Below are 25,495 nucleotides of genomic sequence, written 5' to 3' on the forward strand. Positions count from 1 at the left end.
TCTCTCTGGTTAGAAGGGTATGAGAGATGTGTCTTTCATTTATGTCAAATGAGAGAGTGAGGACAGTTAGTATATAAATCCTGACTACAAAAATCTGATTCAGTGCCACTCAATTTCTACTTAAAAAGGTTCTGCTTTGTGTCAGACATTGTGCTAGGCACTGCAGGAGTTGTGAAGATGAGTCCTTGAATCCAAGAAGTCAACTATCTAGGAAGACCTGCATAAGCTTACAAATGACTGTGATGTCAGGTTAAATGAGAAGTACCAAGAGAAAACAATCTGAAAGGTGCTATAGGTTGCCAAAAGTGATAGCATTCTTCTCTAGTCAGGGAGTAATCAGATATACATTCATGGAAAATTATTTGATATAGACCTTCAAGGATGGATAAAGTTTTTACAAGCAACAGTGAGGAAGGGGAAGAGAGATTAATATCCCACCCGCCATGAAACTTTCAAACAACCAGTCACTCAAACCAACAAAGAACAAAATAGAGCCCAAAAGGAATAATTAGTCCAGTATCACCTAAAAAAGAAGGCATTGTCTAGCAACCACATGTGTAGCTTAATTGCTTTGAAGAAAAGTACCTCTAATATTTAATACTGATAACAATGCTAATATGATAATAATTATTATCTTTAAAAATGTCTGTTAGGTATCAGACACTTTAAATACACTATTCCATCTATACACAAAAAACTTCAGGGGAATATTATCATTTTCATTACATATGTGAGAAAATTTGGAAGGACAGGGATTAAATTATTTGCCCACAGTCATGTGGCTAATAATTGTTACAGTCAAGATTAACATCTTCTTGATACAAAAGTCCAGTTTACCATGCTATGCTGTTTCTGAGCAGTTTCATAGATTTCTTGAAAAGTAAACAATCAGAATTAGAGCCATGGAAACACATTTGATGTGAACTGTGCACTTTGGACAACACTTTGAGCAATGACACATATACATCAAGGGTTATTTGCAGTCAGTAAACAAACTCTGGTTCACAGCTCCTCTTTACTGCTTGTCTTTTAAAATCTGGTGTTCCTCAGGGTACCCCTTTTCATATAATCCCTCTTTCTCATCCCATCACAGGGCTATAATAACCATCTAAAAGCTGATGACTCCTGAATCTCCATCTCCAGCTTTGATCTTGTTCCAGAAGTTAAGAAGTACTATTCAACGGCCCATCAGCTTCTCTAGTGGAGGTCTTTCTTCAAACTTGCAAACTGAGGTGTTCTGCTTAATAATTACACTAAGAACAGGTATAAACCAGAGTGAACTTGTCACTCTGTCTTAAGCTTCGATATACACAAAACTGAACACACATTCAATAATTCAGTCCTTTTGACTTTAACTCATTCATATCACTGGCATTCATCCACAACTCTCATTTCCTATTAGCACTGCTCTCACCCAGGGCACTTATTGGACCATATCATTGTAAAAGACATCCTAACAGCTCTCCTTATCACAATCTTGTCTCCTTTTATAACAAAGAGATGGTTTCAAAATGCAAATGTGATTCTTATTAGCTCCCTTTTGTAGTCTCTGTTATCTTAGGATGAAGTGTAAACTGGATTTGAAAGGTCTTTGAGATGTGCTCCTGCTTACTTTGTCAAAAATTCCCTTTATAGAGTAAATTTCCTTATCTTTAAACTTTGTGTTTCATTGAAATTGCATTTCTTTCAGTTCCTTAAATATGCTGTGCTGGCCCTCACTAGTGGGCCTTTCCACTGCTTTCTACATTTGCCTGGGACACTCTTCCCTCCCTCTTTGTTTGGCCCACCTCCAGTTTTTCTCCTAGTCCCCACTTAGAGGTTGCTTCCTCCAGGAAGTCTTCCCTAACCCCCTGCAAAGATGTCAGGTGTTCTTCTTCTCACTCTGCTTATCACTGCCTCTATCACAGCATGTTGTGATTGTTGATAACAACTGTTATCCTGTTAGATAGTAAACTCAGTGAGAACAGGGGTGGTACCTGTTTCTTGTGGCTGATTATCTCCATCAAAGAACAGTGCCTGGTATGCAGACTGCGTCTTTTTGTTGAATGAATAAATAAAACTCTCATCTATTATGTGCCACTCTGTGAAAGGCCCTATTCTCAGCCATTGACACTCATTAATTTATTTAATCTTGAAAGAATTCTATCACTCTCTATATTTTATGGATGATGAAAATAAAGCTCAGAAAAATTAAACAACTCATCCAAAGTTATGTAGCTAATAAGTGGTAGGACTTCAAGCCCTCATGTCGAAGCATGACACTGTACTGTCCTGATTATATGGCAGTAAGGAATTAGTGCATTTAGTTGAATTTCATACAAAGTGTGGTGTCTTTTGTCTGTGGCCCTATTAACTTCTGTTGTGCAATTTAGGGAAAAGTCACCTCCTTGAAAGCTCTGTAGTTGTTATATTTGCAGAATGGAATGAATTTGCACGTTTTCCCCCCTTTTTCCACCCAAAACAGGTCTGTGTCCTTGAACATAAAACACAAATAATCCCTATGCTGTTAATTATTAGCAAGTCATCCCATTTGGGACATAAGGAAATAAAGTAACAGATATACCAACAAAAGATTACTAGTTAACAGGCATTACTAGAGAAGACTATAAAAGAATTTCAGCATGATTTTCAATATTCTGCCCCCATCATCACCACCAGCAACGAAATAACTAGCAACCATGAAGTGGGTGATATCCATTTTTCTAATTTTTCTACTAAATTTTACTGAATCCAGAACAATGCATAAAAATGCATATGGAATAGGTAAGGTATTTTGTGTTTTTCTTTTGTCTTTTTCTTATATGAGAATTCTTAAATTTGCATTTATTCATTTGCCTTGATTTATTTATCATACTTACTGTTCCACACAGAGGAAAAATATTTAATTGGTGATTATCTTTCAATGAACGATAAACTTGTATCTTTACAAGAGTACAAGAGTTTTGCAAAACTACGGCAGTTCTTAACACTATCTGTGAATGGTTCAATGGTTCCAAACAATTGGAAGATATAAATCTGAATTTTGGTGTTGGGTCTACTATAAATTATTCTTGTTAACTTTATTCCTTAGTTTCCTAGTTTTCTCAAGTACGAAATTTAAGATGCTTGGATAGATGATTCCTAATGTCTTCTCAGTTCTAAAATTGTATAGTTTTAACTTAGACACAAACATTTACATCTAACAATGATTACTTTCCTGGTTGTAGTTGAAAACACCATTTCTCATGAAGTTTATCTTGCTTTCCAGCTTCCATATTGGATTCTTCCCCATGTTCTGCAGAGATGAATTTAGGTGACCTGTAAGTTTTTCTTGTATAAAGGTGCTTTAGATATGCAAAGCAATGAAAATTTTAGTTAGGTAATTGAACAAAATTGGATAGCCTTATGAATTTTTAAAAGTATAAGAGCAAACTAGATAATACTATGAAAAGTTACTTATATTGAATATCAAATTGATATTGAAGAGGCTGAACTGTTGGCCCATGCCTTAGATGTTAACCTCAACCTCTAGATTCCTTGTAAATCCATGGGACAAACAAAATCAGATTTCACAAACTGAAGAATAATGTCTGATTGATGGCAACTATATATGAATTCAGGAATTTTTCTCATCAATACCAATTGGATGATATTACCATATTCTCTATTCTGAATACTATTTAATCCTAGCAGCAAATAGTAGGAGGTAAATGTTCTATTTTTGGTTATTTATAGAGAGTATGTTGTTCTCTTCAATGCTCTCTTTCTGTCCCACACTTCTGAAATTTCTAATATGGAATTTAAAATCATGTGTTACAGATGTGGGTTGCAAGAGCAATGCTTTGGGTCAGTCCACGATCAGGCCTTGATCATGGTGGTAGTAGACATAGGCAGAGATCTAATGACCAATTCTTTGCTTAAAAAAAAAAAAACTACAAAGAATATAGATACCTTCAATTATGGACACATTGCAGTGGGTGGATGACCACAAAAGGAGGAAGCACTCTTAGGGGAAATCCACTTATTTTTGTTGTTAACAGATAGATATATGTGTATTTATAGGGGAAGGAGATGAGAAGACGACGGACATTTCTTCCTGGATGGCTAAAATTTCACATACATTTTTAGCAGAAGTCATCCCCTAAACAGGTCACAAAATAACAGACAATGAAAACAAACAAAAACTAACCTTGCGAAAAAGATTGATGGAAGTCTGTTCCTTAAGCGTTCATATGTATTCTTGTTTCAGAGCTACCATATTTTTTGCCCAGTTTGTTCAAGAAGCCACTTACGAGGAAGTAAGTCAAATGGTGAAAGATGTATTGACTGTAATAGAGAAATCCACTGGCGGTGAGCAGCCTGCAGGGTGTTTAGAAAACCAGGTGAGTGAATAATAATAATCTTTAAAAAAAAGCACTGGGATAGTTGACCAAAACTCAGCATGCAGAAGAGAAGACGCAGGAACTGCATAAGAAATAAATACATTTAAATACCGAAAGACCTATTTTATGAAAGAAAGTTTAGGTTAATTCTGATTTGCTGGAGACAGTAGAGGAGAAAACAATGGGTGTCTATTGTAAAGAGACAATATAAGCATGGTGACTAAGAGCTAAGTTTCTGAAATCAAAGTATCTGGGAGATCATGGGCATATTATTTAACTTCTTTGAGCTTTAGTTTCCTCATCTGTAAAATGAGGATGATAATAGCTTCCATTTCTGGGTTGTCATGGAGATGGGTATGATAATAGAAGTAGGAGTTAATTTTTATCAAGCAGTCAGTGTGACAGGTATTATTCTCAGGAGTGTTACATACCCATTGACAGTAAAATACTTTGTGACACGGAGCATGGCGTTACTGAATCAGAATGAATGTCCAGTGAGCCAACAGACCCTGGCTGGTGTTTATTGGTAGAATATCAGCTTTGCTTGCAAATATTAATTTATTAAATCTTACCATAATCCTAGGAGTTAGATGCTAACTTTCCAGTTGGAGAAGTTGAGGCACAGAGAGGTTAAGTAACTTTCTTAAGGGAGCCCAGAACCAGGATTTAAATCAAGTCATTTGGCTCTAGAACTAACACCCTTAGTGGCTTCATTATACTTTACTCTACAGTATAGTGAATGTGAGGTGCATAGCACAGATTAGGGTTGACAGATTTAGCAAACAAACAACAAGAACAAAATATGAAGCCCTCTTAAATTTGAATTTCAGACAAACAATGACTACTTTTTTTAGTATAGGCTATCCTAATGTAGAAGATCAATAAATAACAGTTATTAGTGTTTATTATTATCTCAATACAGAAAAGAACTAAGAACTTTAAAATGATTAGGGCTGCGAATTATGGAACAAAAAGCTCAGAGAATCCTCTGTCATGACGGAGCTAATGAAGTGGCCCAAAGATAATGTATCTGAAGTGTTGTAAAGGAGGTGCCTATTAAAGATATAAAGTACTTTACAACTCTGAAATTGATGACTTAATAAAAACCTCTGATTAGCATCTCTATTTTTGACCTGACCTGATAGTCTAAAAATGTATGTAAAATAAGGAAAATATATTTTATATTGCAACTTTACATCCAATGAGACATCATCTGAGGTGATGTTACAGATCAGTGATTTATCATTGTAAACTTAAAGGCATGATTTTTATGTGGATTGGGAATTGGAAGTCTCAGTTAAGATTTCCAGGATTCTCTAAATATTAGCAGTTCTAAAAGCTAAATTAAAAGTTTCCTGAGATGAATGAAACAACGTATTCCTCACAGGCATTCATTACACTAGTGGTGTTGTCACCTGATTTTGGTAAAATTAAGGCAACAAAGAAGGATTTTAAACATTTACAATATACATTTTGAAACTTTTTTTTGGCTTCTCCGCACAGCTCGTGGGGCCTTAGCTCTCCAATTAGGGATGGAACCCCGGCCACAGCAGTGAAAGCACTGAGTCTTAACTACTGGACTGCCAGGGAATTCCCTAAAACATTTTAGCTAAATCTATAATTAGACCCACTAAAAGTATTTGAAGTTATTTTTATTCCATTTCAAATTATTTTGATTTTTATCTTAAAATAATATCCAATTTTAGATCAGTGTCTTATCATAAGAATGCCACATGGAGTATCTATGTCATTCTTTTAAGATAAAATAACTTTGTCTAATAGTCATGTGTATTACTCAAGGTTGACCACATTAACCAAACACATCAAAGAAATTCCATTAACCAAACACATCAAAGAAAGCTATCCTATCAGGCTGAAACTAAATATATTGGAATTTGTAGGGGGAATTATTTTCCTGATCTACAGTTCTGATTTTAGATATTAGAAAACTTTTCACATGTTTTACAGCATTTTTAGGTAAAGTTAGGTGACTTTCATTGAAAATAAATCTTATAGGTGTCTGCCTTTCTGGAAGAAATTTGCCACGAAAAAGAAATTACTGAAAAGTATCGGCTTTCAGACTGCTGCAGCCAGAGTGGAGAGGAAAGACATGACTGTTTCCTAGCACACAAAAAGGCTGCTCCAGCATCCATCCCACCTTTCCAAATTCCAGAACCTGTCACAAGTTGTACAGAGTATGAAAAAGACAGGAAGACGTTCATGAACCGGTAAGGATCCAATTTAAAGGTAGATTAAGACCCCAGAAAGAGTGCAGTACCAAGCAGAAATGCTGCAATTTGTGGCTGTAGGCTAAAACATGGAGAAATAATGTTTGGTGTAGCATCTGCTGAGCTCCTGCCCTATGAAATGAGGTGAGCAACGTTAAGTGTAACTTTGTCTCCACAGCACGGAGATAGATGCGATATAGAACACACAGGAGACCCACCAGTTGTTCCTTTAGTCTCTAAGATCCACCTTGTTTTCTCTCTTCTAATCTCTTCATTTTAGCTTGCCCAAGAATATATTAGCATGGCACAAAATGACTCCTTCCAGAGCCAAATATTTGGTGTTTTGTGTTCACCAAATTGCCTGAAAAAAAAAAGTTTATGATCCTGGAATGTTTAAGATACATAAGCACGTCTAGTATTTATTGAGCACTTAGGATGCTTTAGGGACATGTGTACTTGACCCATAGGCTCATGTTAATACTCACAAACAGCCTATCAAGTCTCCTTGTTGTCTTCCTCTTCATTCCTTTTCTTCTTCCTATTTTGCAGATGAGGAAATTGAAGCTTAGATGGTTAAGACAACTGGATGAAGGCAGACTGCTAGTACATTCCCAAGCTGGGATTTGAACCCAGGTTCTCTGTTGGGGAGGCCTGTGTTTAACTCTTGATCACTTCTATCTTCCAGGTTGCTGCCTAATCCAGAGAGATATAGAGCCTGCCCTTAGGACATCTTTGCTATGGTGACTGCCAGGGTGGATAATATCATTCTGCACTGATGAGAAAAAAGACTCCACCACTCTGTTTTACTTAGTGGAAATCTGGCCTTGCTGACCCCAGAAACATGTCTGAATAGGCTTATTGAAAAGGATACTTTAATAAGAATCATAGTCAGTGTTTCTGCCCAGTTTGTTCTCATAATAGAATGTGGTCAGATTTTTCTTTTTCCTGGAGGATCTTTAGTAAGGAAAATGTTGACAGCAAGTGGAAAAGATATGGCTGTTTTCTGAATCTTTAAACAATTCCAAAGTCCAGTTCCAAGCAGTAGCAGTCCTAATTTAATGTGTTTGTAAATCTTACCGCTCCTTTTCATTTCGCAGATACATCTATGAGATAGCAAGAAGGCACTCCCTCCTGTATGCACCTACAATTCTTTCTTTGGCTGCTCAGTATGACAAAATAATTCCACCTTGCTGCAAAGCTGAAAATGCAGTTGAATGCTTCCAAACAAAGGTATTCTATTTGTGTGGATATCTGAACCAATAACTTCAATATGGCTATGACTCACTAAAACAAAACAAAGTTAAAAATGGAAATATGCTTTGCGTGCTGAGTATGATTTTCAGAATAGAGCATATTTCAGCACTCTGCTATTCTTTGGGCTAAAAAAGCTGTGGTTGCTGGGTTTTTTTTATTCATTTCTTTATCCATTCATTCAGCCAATAATCATTTTATTATTAAGGAAGTAAGTTTGATGGGCTAAAGAAAGACAGAGGTAGAGGTGATAACATAAATGAAAGAGAGAGGAGTAAGAGGTGAAGGAAGCAAATGAAAGAAGATGGGGCAGAAGGAGTAGCAGGAGAAAAAGAGGAGCAGAAGAAGAGAGAAAAGTGAAGTATGGTAAATGCTTTATATTCATTATTTCTTTTAAACCTTAGAAAAAATTTGAGGCGTAAGTGTTATTGTCATTTAACAAACAAGGAAACGTGGGTTTAGAAATGTAAGTTTTCTTAGGTATGGAGAGCTAGAGTGGCATCCACAGTTAATTACTTGCTACCTGAAGTCCTGAAACAAAATTCCTAAGAATTGTGACTATTCCCAGAATGTCAGGCTGTGATGCAATCTTACTTTTTGTGACTCAGCAGACATTTAAGAAATTATCAGACTTCAATTTGCTCAAAATCACAGTTGTTTGTTCATTATCTCAATATGAAAGTTACAGTGTTTTTGTTTCAAGATACTTTTAATAAGTCTGTATGGCACAGATGATTTAGATAGGCATAAAGCTATCTAAAAGAAAGGAAGAATGAATAAAGGTCCACAAAAATATATTGCATTTAGAATTTTTAGCAAAAATTTTTAGAGTTTCATGTTTGAGCTGTATCTGTTGTTTTTCTAATTATTAGAGCCTATAAAGGAAAATACACCCTGTCTTCACACCTTGTTTTTTCTATCTAGGCAGCAACAATTACAAAAGAATTAAGAGAAAGCAGCTTGCTAAATCAACATATATGTGCAGTAATGAGAAAATTTGGACCCCGAACCTTCCGAGCCACGTAAGTTTGAGTTCTGTCTAGGGAAGAAGGTGAGAGCTGCAAAACTCCTATTTTGCAATCTGAGTCCATTTTTCTCATTGCTACTGTTGTAGAGAATGAAGTTCCTTTGATGAGAGCTAATGTGATTAAAATCGTGAGATTTTAGGATTGGGAGGAACAGATCAGTCTACTGTTTACCACTTATTAAAGTCTATTTTAGAGGACTCAGAGAAGACTTCAGAGATTTATGCTATTTACCCATTCTTCTAGATACTCAGGTTCTGGACTGCAATCTATTTATACTTCATAATTATACTACATTTTCCTAGATTCTCTACAAAGTAGATTAGCCTTCTCGAGTATCATTTAAAATTTCTGGCTTAACAAGAAATTCTTTATATTAATTCTGCTTCCTAATCTGCTATAAAAGTCCATTATGTCAATCGTTGCTTTCTATGAAAATATTCACTTGAGGCAATAATTTTAGAATCTGCTGTCCAGAGGAAAACAAAATTGTCATCTTTGAAGAACTGGCATGTATTTTCCTAACTGATGGAAGCATGTAACTCACTGAAGTCTATTTTCTTGTCCCAGCTGCAAAAAAGCTCAGAGACAAATTTGGAATTTTTCAACTCACCATATTAAATAAATATTACACTTAGCATATTTGCTTTCTCTCTTTTGCCTTGATTCTATCTATCTGTCTATCATCTATCACCTATCTATCATCTATTATCTATCTATATCTATCTATCCATCTATCTATCATCTATCTATCATCTATCAATCTATCAATCTACCTATCTATCCATCATCTATCTATCTATCTATCTATCTATCTATCTATCTAATCTATCTATCATCCATCTATCTAATCCATCCTCAAACTTTCGTCTATCTAATCTCTCTCTATCTCATCTATCTTTGTTGTTAGGATGAAGAGGAATATTAAAAAAAAAAATCCTTAAACAATTGAATCATGTAGTTCAACCTCTTCATTTTTACACATGAGTAACCCGAGGTCCAGGCAGATTAAAGCGGTTTACCCAAGACCACACTACTGGTCATCAGAGCTAAGTTTTTCTAGATTCTTGTCATGATTTATCTCCATTGCATCTATTTGTCTGCTATGTCAGTGATCTCTAATTGTCTGTATCCTGACAACTGAGACTGTGAGGTCAAATATAGGAATCAGAATTACCAGTGGTTTAGAGCACCACTAGCTAGCGTGGCAGCCACTAGCCACACGAAGCTCCTGAGCATTTGAAATGTGGCTAGTGCCAATTAGGAACTGTGTTCTATGTGTAAAACCAGATTTCAAAGACTTAGTATGAAAAAGAAAATGCACACTGTTTCCTTAATAGGTTTTAATGTTATAAACATTAAGGACCTACGCTATAGCACAGGGAAATATATTCAATATCTTGTAATAACATATAATGGAAAAGAATCTGAAAAAGAATATGTATATATGTAAAAAACTGAATCACTTTGCTGCATACCTGAAACTAACATAACACTGTAAATTAACTATACTTCAACAAAAAATGGTTAAAAAGTGTTTTACTGTTGATTACATATATTATTATTACATATATTATTTATTACGTATATTATTTTTGATATATTGGGTTAAAAAGCATGTTATTAAAGTAAATTTTACCTGTTCCTTTTTACTTTTTAATACGATTACTAGGAATTTTAAATTACATAACTGGTTTAAAGTACTCTTTAATTTTTATGCTGAAATATTTAGTCTAGAAAAACATCTGACCCCCTAATTGAAGTATATTAAGTACTTACATTTAAAGTTTATTTATCTGTTTGTCAAATGACACATTAAAAAATATCGTACATAGTGAAGATGTAAAGGTTTTAGTCATGGATTTAGTTCCGAGACTGACAGATTCTTCTTGGAAGAGGTCAGATTATGCTTTAACCACCCTCTGACTCTATTAGAAACTTAAAGATTGATTCATGATTGGCTTTATTTAAATTTATTGTAGTAATACAATGTAAGTTATGACTTTATATTATAATGACATTATTTATCACTTGCTACCCATAAATAATTAAAGTTAAATGCTCTCAGTTTAAAAAGAAAATCCATCTTTATCATTAGCAGCAACAATACTAGTTGCTCTAGGGCACAGTGATCTCATCCAGACATCTCTTAAAATTTACATGAACTATGCAGAAGGAATAAGAATTTTGACTTCTTACTGCCTTTATGGGTCACACTACACATCTTGGCATGATGGCACATCTGAGTGTTTAGTCTGCTCCACTTTCTTGACCTGTTGGTTTGCACATATGCACCCTTCCTTATATTCTAAGAAGTATTTTTTTTCTCCCAAGTAAAAGAATGATTATTGTTCTCATAGAATTTTCCATTTCTTAATTGTTTATACTTTTCAGTTTTTTCCCACCCTTTCATGACAATGATCCTGAATACTCAGCATCAGGGTTCAACAGCAAAAAGAAAGATATCATTGCAATTCACAGGAAAGTTTTTAAGAAAAGATAAATCACTTCCAAACCATTTGTAGGGCCAGATCACAGTTTATAGAGCCACTGCCTTGAAAGACTGGGCTAGAATTAACAAGACATAACACTTTTCCTTTTCTTTTTAAACAAGAACATTTTTGTCTTTTCTCCTTGGAGCTGCAACGATACTAATTAATACTCTATACATGTTATTTAATTTTGATAGATAACCAAGATTGATTTCTAATTCTTTTTTTCCCCTTAGGACTGTTACTAAACTGAGTCAAAAGTTTCCCAAAGCTAATTTTACTGAAATTCAGAAACTGGTGGTGGATGTGGCCCACGTACACGAGGAATGCTGCAGAGGAAATGTGCTTGAGTGTCTGCAGGATGGGGTGAAGAGTCTTGCCTCCTAGAAAAGGGATATTTCCACTCTCTTTTCTTTCTTTTGCTCTCATTCTAAATGGGAGAAGGGTGCCTGTCATGAGTTGGTCATAGGATGTGGAAACTAGCTGACTGAGTGAAGTTACAGACCTCTTGATGGTAAAACTGAAATCTCTTTTGTTGACTCTGCTTTTCACTTAAGGGATGCATTCCTCTTGCTAGACCAGGCTCATTCATTCTAACTTTGCAAGGAGATGGTAACCTCTCGGGACACCTCCACACAGAATTTTGGGGGGCAAACTGTACTTTTAATGTATTTGTTTTTCCATCCATTTGTTCTTCCATTTGACAAACGTACATTGAATACTTTCTATGTGGTAGCCACTGTGGAGAATACCTGTTAGGAAGGCAGAGACTGATTTCAAGACGTGTACAGTCTGAAAAGAGAGATAAGCCACGTGACCTCACTGGGGCTAATGGCAGTCTTTGGTTTACTGTTATTTCCATAGGCCACCAGCACGATGCCTGGCATGTGGAGGGCACTCTATATTATATCCATAGAACTATTACATGAATACAACAAAATAGTAAAAGAAACATAAAAAATAACACAAGATATTAATCTACAAGGTAGAAAGCTAGCTATCAAGGAGAGTTGTGAATAAAGGGCTCTGGGGATTAAAAATCAAAACCAAATACCCCAAAAACAGAACCCTCAAGCACACCATAGTCAGTTGAGATTTAAGCAGTGTGACATTCGTCTGTTTTGGGCCATCCTAGGCTTCCTAGATGTTGTGCAGGAGGCCTGTCTATCCCCAGATTACTCCCTCTCTGGTCCCCTGTGATACACCTTCTTGTTTCAGGAGGCTTAGAATCATTGCTCCTAGATATTTAGATGGCTTGAAACCAAGGTTGGAACATGGTTTCCAGAAGGTTGAAAGTGAGGGTACAATGCTCATTTCAGCCAGTCCATGGCAATTTCGCTGAGATAGACTTGAAAGTCAGCAAGAAGCCAGGGCTGCAGGGGAGACCTGAAGGTGAGTCTTTGAGCCGAGGCAGAGAATTCTGGTGTCAGGAGTTGGAGAAGGTGAACTGAAGCGGCTGCCTCCAAGACAGATTTTCCTATAGCATTGATTTTTCCTTTTGGAAGCATTTACCTTCATGTTAGGAATGGTAATCAGAATGATTTTGTTTTTCTTTGAGGTCAGTTGTATTAGTTTTAGTTGACTATTTTACTCATTTGTATAGTCATTTTTTAAAGTTTAGTTTTTTCAATTTTCGGAGTTCATAACCACCCTTTCCATTAAAGTGAAATACTAATTTAAGGATGGTATATAAGTTGCATTTTAACAGCTGACTAATGGGTTCTAATTGTTCCTGCTGAGAATGCACTGAATTTTGTCCTTTGACAGGAACATGTAAGCTCTGCTTCTTTCTGGCCGCTTAGCTGCTCTGCCATTTCATTATCTATAGACTGCCCTCTGGAGGTCACAGAGGGTTACTGCAGATGGTTTTGTTAAAGATGAAACAAAGTTTGCTCTCCATGTTATATCAACAGCAAATGTTTAGTAGCGACTTCCAACACTAATAGAAAGATATACATCAACCTGCATGTCATTTGGTTTAAGGAGTACGTTTGTCTTTTGTTTTTAAGAGATTTCTATTAGAATAAAACAGATTTTAGCTGACAACTATGAAAAGAAGAATTGAACAAACAAGGCTAGGTGGAAAGGAGTGAGGAAAGGTACTGTAGGGAGAAAGCGCTAAAATGGGAGACATGGTAAATGTCTTCTTTCTTCTTCCTTCCTTCTTTCCTTCCTGAGACTGGTCATGAGGTCCTGAATTAAAGAATAGATGTTTAAAACTTAGACTTTTTCTATTACAGGAAAGAATTATGTCCTACATATGTTCTCAAAGAGAGATTCTGTCAGGCAAAATAGCAGAATGCTGCCAATTACCCACCACGCTTGAACTTGGTCATTGCATAATTCATGCAGAAAATGATGAGAAACCTGAAGGCTTATCTCCAAACCTAAATAGATTTTTAGGAGAGAGAGATTTCAACCAACTTTCTTCGAGGGAAAAAGATCTCTTCATGGCAAGGTAACACACTCTGTAAATGTATGTACACACAAATAAAAATTATGATGTGACTGACAGATATGTGTTGTTGAAATGGTTTGTGAGCTCAGTATGTGAGGATAATGTTAGAATGTTCTAAACCAAAAAGAGCTAGGCAGGAAACTAGGGAATAAGGAATAGGATCTATCTTATACTGATGAGACTTTCATCACTGCTGTTATTAACTGGCTCCCTTATGAGGATGCATTTTGTTTTGTATCAATTTCTCTGGAATCAGAAGCATTGTCATCTCTGTATGGCTTACTTGTATAAAGACCGCCTTTGGACTTCTGAATAGGATATGGATATTTTTGTAATAAGAAGGGTCGTAACTAAGAATGTGCTTTTTCACTGTGCATGTTTTAAAAACTTTTCTTGACCCAAATATAACTTAATAGATAATGCTAGACGGAAGGGCTTTCATTGTAGCAGTTTATTTGCTATTTATTGAACACATGTTTTATTTTTTTAAGGAAATCAAAACACGTTTAGTGACATTTGCAATATGGTAGTTGTAACTGACGGGATGTGTTCTCATTCTATTTGCCTTTAAGGGGAGCCAGCAGTTAAGTTAATATATTTCCCTTTATGATACAGTGTGTACCAGTGGACACAATTAGAGGAGGGATTTGTGCAGCTCTTAGGACATTACACTTAATGATCTCCAAAGGTCTTTCTAAATTTGAGTCTGCTTTTAATGTAGTAATGAAAATAATGGTGCAGTTTTCTTTTTAATATTCCCAGAGGATATTACTGTATTGTTGCATTAATATTAGACATGCACACATTGTTTGCACTGCTAAATTAAATTATGCAAACAAGAACAAAGTCCAGATTTCAGAAACCCATAATGACAATATTATTGGAGGCACAACTAATATGACCTATTTCTACAACCTGGGAATACAATGAGTAAATTCAAGAATTCTCTTTAAATTTACCCATTCATACATTCTGAATCTAATTGTTCATTTAATAGAAGCAGTTCTTAAATTGGAAAGGTTCTTTGCAATAGAAATTTTCTCCGCTGAGAATGATCTTCCCCGAGACACTTTGCGTGGCTCCCTTCACCCAGGTTTTTCTTCGGAAAGAGCTACTCAAAGAGATTTTTCTTGACCACATACTCTAAATTGTCACCCCTTTCCCTTTTGTTTATCTTCCTTTATTTCTCTTCACTGATTCATCACTACCTAAAATTAGAGGACCTATTTCTTATTTGTTTCTGTCTCCCTAAAATGCATGCTTTGGAGAGGTCAGACATTTTATCTTATACATTTTTGAATCCTTACTGCTTAAAGAAAATGCTTGCAGAGAGTTGGCAGTGGAAACATATTTGTTGGGTGGATAAATTTAAAGTCCGTAATTGAAAGCGAATGGTACAACTGAGTCACTTTGCCATACATCTGATACTAACACAACATTGTAAATCAACTAGACTTCAATAAAAAAAAACACAAGATAAAAGTACATGGAAAAACTTGAAAGAAAAGAAAGCAAATGGCGCAAAAGAAAACAAAATACCATCTTAGAACAATTTGAGGGATTATCATTTTTATTGATAGTTTTGCCATGCATATAGTTGAAATCATATTTGATTTCTAGGTTTATTTATTTGAATTTAACTTCATGCCATATAACACAGAAATAATTTGTCTCAATTTCAACAACATGATTTTTTTCACACATATTTCAGATTTACTTATGAATATTCAAGAAGACATACTAAGCTTGCTGTCCCAATAATTCTAAGAGTTGCCAAAGGATATCAGGAGTTATTGGAGAAGTGTTCCCAGTCTGAAAACCCTCCTGAATGCCAGGATAAAGGGGTAAATTGCTCTAGTTTCTTAAGGAAAATCTGAAAAACCGGTCTGATATCAGGTATTAAAAATGTTGTTTGTTTGAAAGCATCTAGTTACTGATGAATAGTTAGCTAGTTATGTCTGCTAACTAGCTATCTAGCTATTAAGTAGTGATTAACTAGTAGTCAACAACTATTGGCTTATTTTAGAAATAAAAATGTTTTAACCAAAAGTTCTTTGATGCACAGAATAAAAATAATATTCATTTTGAAACAGCTCCAGAAAGGCAAGAATTTTGTACAGAAAGAATTGTCATTTTTTACCCAAAGATTGAGTTCTGCCATCAAATAACTTGGTGATTCACAAAGTTTTAAACTTAATCTCCCTAAAGTTCATTTGCCTTAATTCTCATAATTCATCTTTAATATTAAAAAACCCTCGAAAAGTAGTTTCTCTAAGATTGGTATCATAACAGAATAAAATACTACTGGTCAATTTTTACATACAAAGTTATGTGTGCAGAAAGGGAAAAATGTATGTAATAATGCTTGCATTTCCAGGAAGAAGAATTAGAGAAGTATATCCAGGAGAGCCAAGCTCTGGCAAAGCGAAGCTGCGGCCTCTTCCAGAAATTAGGAGAATATTACTTACAAAATGCGTATGTTTTTTTACACAGTATTTGGAGTGACTTAAAATCATTAATTGGTGAGGGAAAGACATTTAAGTTAATCCACCATGGCTACCCTAATTTCAGCCCCTGTGTCAGACTGGGGGTCATTGTCATTGGATCACCCAGTTTCCCGTTCCAGGAGGTGGCCTTCCCCCGTTCTCTCTCTTCAGGAGCGCCAGAAGGCCTGTGAAGCCTGATCTGTGGTACTGGCTTTGGGTTCCCCAAACTGTGCAAATTTCTGCAGTAAAGATACCCATTCCATCATAGCCTGTCATAGTTAAAGCACCAAAAGATCAAAGTTCACATCAAGGAAACTTTTGAGGTTGGGAATAGGAGTCAGCCTGCGGCCCGGCGTTTATTCTCCTGTCGTGATGTGGGTGTAAGAGGACTGTAGGAGTGGTTAGCAGAGTACATGCACCTCCAGCGTCGGTCCAGGTACCATGTGGGTGAAACGAGCGAGCTGACTTCATGTCTTCTGAGGCCAAAGAGGGTCTTTGAGAAGGAGTGAGGGTCCAGAAACTTGTGAAAGACTCAGCAAGATTTGGTGGAAAATGCTTCTTTCAGGTTTCTTGTTGCTTACACTAAGAAGGCCCCTCAGCTGACCACACCTGAGCTGATGGCCTTGACCAGGAAAATGGCGACTGCGGGAGCCACGTGCTGCCATCTCAGTGAAGACAAACAGTTGGCCTGTGGTGAGGGAGCGGTGAGTGCTTCCTTTAGTCCCATCCTGTGTCTGCCCTGCTGGACTTGAAGTAGCCTTATAATTCCCATTTAGGGGGAATGATAAAAACCCATGCGGAGATGGCTTTCCTGGGCCTGTTGGATTAGTTGCAGTCGGAGGGGTGTAAGAACTCAGCTCTGAATGGTTGGCATGTAGGCAGGCTTCCTGTCCTTCTAGAAAGGCTGGTAGACGTGCAGTGAGTCGATTCAACAAACAAGCGAGCTTTATGGGTAGGGAAGACAGAAAGACCAACACGTCACTCAGTTCATGATTTCACCAAATACCTACTTGAATGTGAAAAAGGAAGCAGCTTCAACTTTGACAGATTACAATTTGCTGTTTTATTTTTAGCCATCCCTATATTTTTGTCTTTTATAGTTTAATTTTTTATGATATCAGGGACAATTTATTGCCCTTGACAAGGTACAGGGTAGAGAACAGGGTAAGTCCCTTGTTCTGAATAGTAAAATGACTTTCCAGTTTTTAATGCCAATGATCTTTACTGCTCAAGGTCACTGGTGTCATACATATGATTACAGGTGGAATTTTTTAGATTATTTTTTTCCCTTAAAATGACAGTTGCGAATAAAATTGTGTATCTTTTTTTTTTTTGTTTTCACTTTTCCTCTTTTTGAGAGCAAATTCTACATTAGGAAAACCTCAAGGACACACAGTCTCACACACACACACACACACGTCTTTTTTCTTTACAATTAGGACTATATATTAGCTGTATGTATGTATGTGTGTGTGTGTATGTATATATGTGAAAGGGTTAGGTTTGTGCTAGTCTTGCCTTCAGAAAGTGATTCTCTGAATCCCAAAAGTAAAATGGAAAGCTCAACTAAATAGACATGGAAAATGTAAGCCACGTATTGATTTCAGAGACTTTCCCCTCCAGAAGTATGTATGTAAACTGACGATGTGTTTCAAATAGCTGACACAAACAGCTGCAGGGGCTGTCGTGAACATCACTTGTGGGACACTGGGCACTAAATGCTGAAGTTTATTCCAAACAAATGGGTAAATAAGAATCTACGATATGCCAGCACGGGATCCTACACAGACAGCAGATCCTCCTGTAATGTTAATTACACTGGACATTACACACTACTGTAACAGTTTTCCTGAATCAGTCCTATGGCTGATGTCCATCTCCTTGCTTTCTTCTTTCTCATTCTCCTGATTAGGCTGACCTTATTATTGGACAGTTATGCATCAGACATGAAGAGACTCCCGTAAACCCTGGCGTCGGCCAGTGCTGCACCTCTTCATACGCCAACAGGAGGCCGTGTTTCAGCAGCTTGGTGATGGATGAGACATATGTTTCTCCGCCATTCTCTGATGACAAGTTCATCTTCCATAAGGATCTGTGCCAAGCTCAGGGTGTAGCACTGCAGACAATGAAGCAACAGTAAGAAATGGTTATTTGCTAGCATGGAGAAGACTGACAACACCAAATAGTGGTTGAGATTTCTACCTCACACACCCAACCCTCTTAGGCTCACCAGGAGAACATTATTACTCCAAAGCACTTAAAGCAACTTTCAAAATAGTCTTGTCTCAGTGTCTTGATAGCCTCTAGTCTGGAAAAATTCACTGGGGCAGATAATCTCCTGTTTGTACAAATAGTCTCCTTTTAAACTATTGTTGTGATGCATTTTGGGATTGAGGAAAAAGGGGCAATCTATTTTGGGTAATTAGGATACATCTTTGCAGTAAGTCTTGGGTACTTCCATTCCAAGCACTGAAAAAACACGTTTGAATTTTTTCCACGCTATTTACTCTTTGAAGAGAATAACCGTAATATTTCATTCAACCATGAAGTATGGGTGTTATGAAATGGAATTTAACGTTTCAGTTCATTGTGGGAGGCATTCTGTAATGACGATAGTAACGCAAGTTAGTGGAACTCATGTTCTCCAAATTCCCATGCATTTTAATACTCCCAAGCTTTGTAACAGATCTTCCTTCATTTTGGAAAACGTGTTCATCTCTCTTTTTCTCTGTCACAATCTGAGGCATGTTTCTGGGTGCAGTAAGAATGCCGCCTCCTCTGGCAAGCCTCCCTTATTCCCCGGGTCAACATTAATTCCATCCTGAATGTATTACCAAGTGAAGAGTACAGGCACTTAGGACAGACAGTGCTCAGGTAGGGGTGTGATAATTGTGAATGGCATGGGTTTGGAAGTTGGAGCCTTTGAGTATGGCTAAGACATATTTTAGAAGAGAGAACCAGAAAGAATATTTTAGGCAAATAAGAAAAAGACTGTATTTCACTCCATATGAGTATGGTGGAACTATAAAATAGTGTTTCATCTATAATCTGCACCAGTCCAGACCAATGCAACATTTAGCATGTTTCTAGCTCAGTCTTCCTAATAAAGTATTAGACAAGATACATGTGGTAAGTCTGGTGATAGGTTGATGGAATGAGGGTTTAGGGTGAGGGTTGCCAGGGCTCTGAAAGTTTTCTGCTAGGAAGGCTTTAGAAAAATACCATTGCATAGCAGACTTCTCTTGTATATTGTTTTGTTTTAAATCGTAGGTTTCTCATTAACCTTGTGAAGCAAAAGCCACAGATAACAGAGGAACAACTTGAGGCCGTCATTGCAGATTTCTCTGGCCTCCTGGAAAAGTGCTGCCAAGGCCAAAATCAGGAAGTCTGCTTTGCGGAAGAGGTATGTGCAGCTCGTGTTTACACTCTAAATACTTAGTATGGAATTTTTTGTAATGAATAATGAAAAGAGTATCCCACTAATTTACAACTTTAAAATAATGCCAGAAATATTTATATTTAAGTTACAAATAGATTGGACTTTATTATATTTAAAAACAATCACACTTTTCTCACTAAATATTAGGAGAAGTGTAATTTTAGGATAAGAGAATTAGTAATTTTGACTTATTTTCTAGTGGAGAAAACTGTAAAGTGAATATATAATTAAGTGATGATAATTTAGACAGCTTCTGGCCTAAAATGTATGAGTTCAGCTAAAAGAATTTAATAGAAAATTAATTGCGCAAACAGGTTATTGGGGGAGTATTTATAGAAAATATGTTGAACTCATTTAGGAGCAAGCCTTTGAATATTAACAGAGTAGTAGTTAGGAATAATCTTAATATAATTATTTAGCAATTTTAGCTGGATTTGTAAATTGGCTACATTTTGTAGGCCTCTTGTTTATATTACTAAATACACTTGAATATAGCATCACTATATTTTAAAAAGATATTCTATAATTCAGCCTTTTTGCCAATTTTATTTATCTCATGATGTAGAAGTTTAGAAGTTTAGTTTTGTTATTTGATAATATTTAGAAATGCTGAGTTTTTCAATAGATAATATACTTACATGTGTTTGAGTGTATGTATTTAGTACGTGTCTGTGTTTTTAGTGGAGGGGGGTGGGACACAGAAATGAAATCAGATAAAACAAAACTGATAAAACAGATTTTGTAAATATGATACAAAAAGATTAATGTCCTCTGTTTTGAGAAGACATTTGTTTGCACACAGAGAACAGTAACAAATAGTAGCATAGCAGTATTTTCTCTGGAATCTTTTAATTTCTGTGACTGATTTGTAGAGCAAGGGGAGAGATGGGAAGAGTCTTTGTAAGAATTTGGAGATTGGTACAGGAAAAAAACAAAACCTTCTGTTGATAAGAGTGGAGTTTTTTTTCCCTCTGGTTTCTATTGTCCTGGCTTGTTGACATCAGAACTGTATATCTTTCTTTTTAACTTGGTTAATCTATAAACCTGTAAATTCACCCCCAGCTGGTGGAGAGTCAACTGTACGACTGGCACAGTCATCTACTTTTTTTGTCTGATGATTCTTATTGATTGATTGATTTTATTTTTATTTTTTTCAGTTTTTAATTGAAATATAGTTAATGTACAATATTTTATGTTACAGGTTGACAATATGGTGATTCACAATTTTTTAAAGATTATACTCCATTTATAGTTATTATAAAATATTGACTATATTCTCTGTGTTGTACAATATATCCTTGTAGTTTATTTTATACCTAATAGTTTGTACCTCTTACTCCCCTCCCTCTATCTTGCCCCTCCCTCCTTTCCTCTCCTGCCTGGTAACCATTAGTTTGTTTTCTATATCTGTGAGTCTGCTTCTTTGTTTTTTGTTATATTCACTAGTTTGTTGATGATTCTTTTTTATTTTTAATTTGAAGGGTCCAGCACTGATTTCAAAAACTCGTGCTGCTTTGGGAGTTTAAATTACTTCAGGTAACAAAAAATTCAAATAAGGCTAACTGTAATGTTGATTCTTCCCAAATATTGATCCGTAGTGAAATACATCCTAAGAGCTAACATGAAATACTTTTTTAAAAAATAAATGCAATTCAATAAAAGAAAAAAAAAGAGAAAAAAACAACTTATTTAAGAACCCTGGAACAAAAAAATATTAAATTAGTGATTTGACTAACTCAGAATTCTTTTAGGTTATTTCAAAGGGTTCAGAGAATGTCATCAGAAGGCCTTCCTATCAGTATATCTGATATAGACCTGATATATGTATATATAGATATAAAATAATAAAACTAGTTACTTTTTGTATCTATTAATTTAATTAGTGTTTATGTTTTTGTTCTTGTTACAGGGAGAAGAGAAGAAGACAATGTCTTTATTGTTTGGTGTGAACTTTTTAATTCTAACTGATTTGTGCTCTTTGTGAATTAAAGAATTGATGAAGACTTTTATGTGAGATTTCTCCATCATAAAAATAAAGTATCTCCAAATGTTTCCTTTTTCGTAGCCTGCTTACTTATGAAAATATATAAATAATTTCTTTAAATAGTTTTGTATACCATTGTCTGAAGCAGATTCTGGTCACAAAACACAGAATACTGGTTATTGTAGGAGACGAAAGCTCCTCAGGGATGGACTTACAACACTGAAGTCTAGATAACATGATGAACTAAAAAACATGTTCCCAAGTGAAGCACTTTTTCATGCTTCCAGGTCACACTGTTCATTAAATGATCACTTAAGTATTCCAACAGATAAACTGGAGATGAGAAAAGAAATTATGCTTTTACAGGATCCATCAAGAATGATGCTACTCAAAGTTTAACATCTACTTTTTTCTTAGTCTTGCTCATAAACCTTTTAAAACATAAATATTAAATGTAATGTAGTTGTTTTGACTGAAGGCAAATAACATTTTCATCAATTATTTTTTTATTCTGCAAATATTTATTGAGCACTCACTGTGTCTCAGGTCCTGTAGTCACTGTCCTCCAGTTCCTCCAGCAAAGAAGGAAGTAACTAAGAGCAATGCAACAAGATTACGACAATTATAGAGGCAACAGCACATTGTTGAGAGAGTCAAAGGGTGGGTGACACCAGTGGTGACTGGGGAAAGTCACACTGGCAGAGAGAAACATTTAAGACCTAGAGGTGTGGGATAGGGAGCGTGGGAAGGAGTTGTGGGTGGGAAGGGATGGGGCATATATACAAAAGTACAGCTGATTGACTTTATTGTACAGCAGAAACTGGCATAACAGTGTAAAGCAATTATACTCCAATAAAGAGCTAAAAAATAAAAGAAGAAGCATCTTAGAGGATGAGCAGACATTTATCTGTTCAAGTAAAGGGAAGGCAAATACATGAAAAAGGAAAACATGGCCTATAAAAACCATGATGAATGATTTTAGGGGTATGGGGGCGGTGGGAGAAGGGTATAGACATGGAAGATCAAGCAAGACATGCAAACTATATAGGATTGAGTGGATTCTCATGGGTTTTATTCCAAAGGATTTGGATGATGCCTTATAGGTAACTGGGGACCAAAGTAATGTCTAAACAGAGCGATTAGCTTTTAAGAAGATAACTCATGAGATATGGAGGATGGGGAGTATGGGTGGGGGAAAGAGGAGAGAGGAGCAAGATCAGTAAGTGGTGACAAAAAGATCAGTCCACTGGTAGGGAGGCTGTTTATTGTATTAGCTTTGAATAGAAATCTAAAAATCACATTCATGCTTTGGCATCTACTCCAGGAGAAAACATTTGCTCAGAAAAATAAAATGGACTTTCAGTTCTAACTCAGTTGCTTTGTCCTTTACATTTTTCTTTCAATTCTGCTACATTTTTCTTTCAATCTGTGGACTTTGCCGGATTGTGGTGTAATTCTAAAAGGTATTAACTTAGAGGTCACAGTCAGATAAAGTAGAATTCAACATGAAACATTTAACAGGAAAAATAATTTTTTATTGTTAAGAGGAAAGTTCAAGTAAGATAAAATTATTTGGAAACTTTATGAGCCAAGTGATATTTCATTGACATATATAAAGAAAAAATGATTGGAAACGCTAGGACAAATTGACACATGTACAATAGTAAATTGGAGATTTTAGAACATTTCTACTTCTCAGAAAAAGCAAGTTAAGCAAACAATAAATAAAGACTCAAGGTAGAAACTTCTCTAGTCAAAGTTACCAATGGCTTCCGTGGTGTAAAATCCAGTAGTCAATTCTAAGTCTTTAGCTTACCTGGTTTCTCTCTGGAGAATTTGACACAATTGATCACTCCCTTTTCTTTGAAGCATTTTTCTGCTTGGCTTCTGAATTTTCTTCCAACCGTATTGGCTGAATCTCCTCAATCTTCTTCACTGCATTTTCTGCAATTTTTTAACCACTAAATTTTGCAATGTCCTAGAGCTGCTCTTCCTGAATCTGAACTTACCTCTAGGTGATCTCATATAGACTTGATGCACTAATACCATCTAGATGTTGACAACGCATATTTATTTTATATCTCCAGTCTGGATTTTTTTCTCCCTTAATTGCCAGGCTCTTGGGTCACCTTCCTCCCTGACATCTCCATGTTGATAATGCAGAGACAATCCAAACTTAGCACATTTTAAACTAAACTCCTCCTCATCCCAAATTCATGTCTCCCTCTGTTTTGTTCACCCTTCTGGTTACTCAAGTTGGAAAACTTAGAGTCATCTATGGTTCCTCTCTTCCATATCACCCCTACATTCAATCTATGAGCAAAACCTGTTGGTTCTACCCTCAATGTACATCCAGAATCTTTCCTAATACCACTAGTACAAGCCACAATCATATCACACAAGGATTACTGCACTAGCTTAATTGTTCTCCTTACAGGTACCCTTGCCTCACCGCACCCTCCCCCCAACCCGCACTCTAGGCTTAAGATAGTAACTGAAATAATTAGATGTACTTTACATCTAAGTACATTATACTACTTTTTCCACTTAAAATCTCTAGTGACTTCTCATCTCACTCAGAGTAAAGCCTCTACAATGACTCTACATTAGGTAATCGCTTTCTGCCTTTTTCTCTTTCTTCTTTTCCACTGGGTCTCTTTGCTCAGGCACAGTGGCCTCCTTGATGTTCTTCAAGTTGCCAATTAATTTCCTGCTCATAGTTTTGCCCTTGCGATACCTTTTGCTTGGAAACTGTGCCCTCAGATATGTGTAGGGCTCACTCCATCACCTTCTCAGGCTGTTATCACTTGCTGGATGAGAAGTCTTCCTTGGCTGCCGTGTTTTAAATCGTACACCTGTCCTTACCCCTCCCCCTCAACAGTTATCACCATCTCACGTATAGTAGATTTTATGTGTTTATTTTCTGTCTACCTCCACTAGTGTAAACCCCACAAGGACAGGGTTTTTGTTTTTGTTTTTCTGTTTTGTTCAATTCTGTTATCCTCAATATAGGAACAGTGCCTAAAACATAATAGGTATTATATGAATATTTGACGGACATGTAGACAAATACACATGCCACGGGCTGTATTTTATGATAAGGTGGTGATCTAGAGGGGTCGTCAGCTCCATCTTCTAAAAGCCACACTGGGGAGAAGGAGAAGCATGGGTCTGAGAAGTTAATATCAAAAACAAAAGAAACCACTGAGGAGGTTCAAGACTCTTAAGGTTTGGTGTGTGTATGCAGAATGAAGATGTGTTTGTGTTTTGTGGATTTGTGGCTACTGTAACAAACTGCTGTAAACTTGGTAGCTTAAAACAACAGTTTTGTCTCTCTTTCACAGTTCTGGAGGCCAGTGGTCTGAAATCTACCGGGGTAGTGCTCCCCCCGGGGAACTCCAGCAGAGAGTCCATTCCCTGCCTCTTCCAGCTTCTGGTGGCTGCCCCAGGTTCCTGGGCTCGGAGTTGCTTTACTCTGATCTCTGCTTCCATCTTCACATCATCTTTTCTCTGTGTGTCTGTGTCTTCTCCTCCCTCTTCTCTGTCTCAAATCTCCCCCTGCCCTTCTCTTAAATCCATTTGTCATTGGATTAAGGGCTGGCCCGGATAATCCTCATCTCAAGATCCTTAACTTAACTACATCTGCAAAAACCAAAAAGTCTGGTGTCTAGAGGATAGTAGTATTATTCTACTGGGGTGACAAACTGTTGAAAGCAGGTGAATATAGACCAGCCACTCTTAAAAATTACTTTTCCAACCTCTCCCTCGCCA

At 36.3% G+C, this 25,495-nt stretch overlaps 1 protein-coding gene across 1 annotated transcript; it reads left to right on the forward strand.

Moving 5' to 3' along the window:
* Positions 1 to 2,678: 2,678 nt before the first annotated feature.
* On the forward strand, positions 2,679 to 21,277 carry AFP (alpha fetoprotein). Its single transcript, XM_057728385.1, has 14 exons — positions 2,679 to 2,763; positions 3,248 to 3,299; positions 4,229 to 4,361; positions 6,378 to 6,589; positions 7,687 to 7,819; positions 8,765 to 8,862; positions 11,594 to 11,723; positions 13,598 to 13,815; positions 15,527 to 15,659; positions 16,193 to 16,290; positions 16,867 to 17,005; positions 18,214 to 18,437; positions 19,572 to 19,704; positions 21,222 to 21,277. The coding sequence occupies exons 1-14, from the start codon at positions 2,679 to 2,681 to the stop codon at positions 21,264 to 21,266; spliced, it is 1,833 nt and encodes a 610-aa protein (XP_057584368.1). The 3' UTR covers positions 21,267 to 21,277.
* The last annotated feature ends 4,218 nt before the right edge of the window (positions 21,278 to 25,495 follow it).

The sequence above is a fragment of the Hippopotamus amphibius genome, chromosome 3, assembly GCF_030028045.1.
Source record: "Hippopotamus amphibius kiboko isolate mHipAmp2 chromosome 3, mHipAmp2.hap2, whole genome shotgun sequence".
NCBI classification, from domain to species: domain Eukaryota; kingdom Metazoa; phylum Chordata; class Mammalia; order Artiodactyla; family Hippopotamidae; genus Hippopotamus; species Hippopotamus amphibius.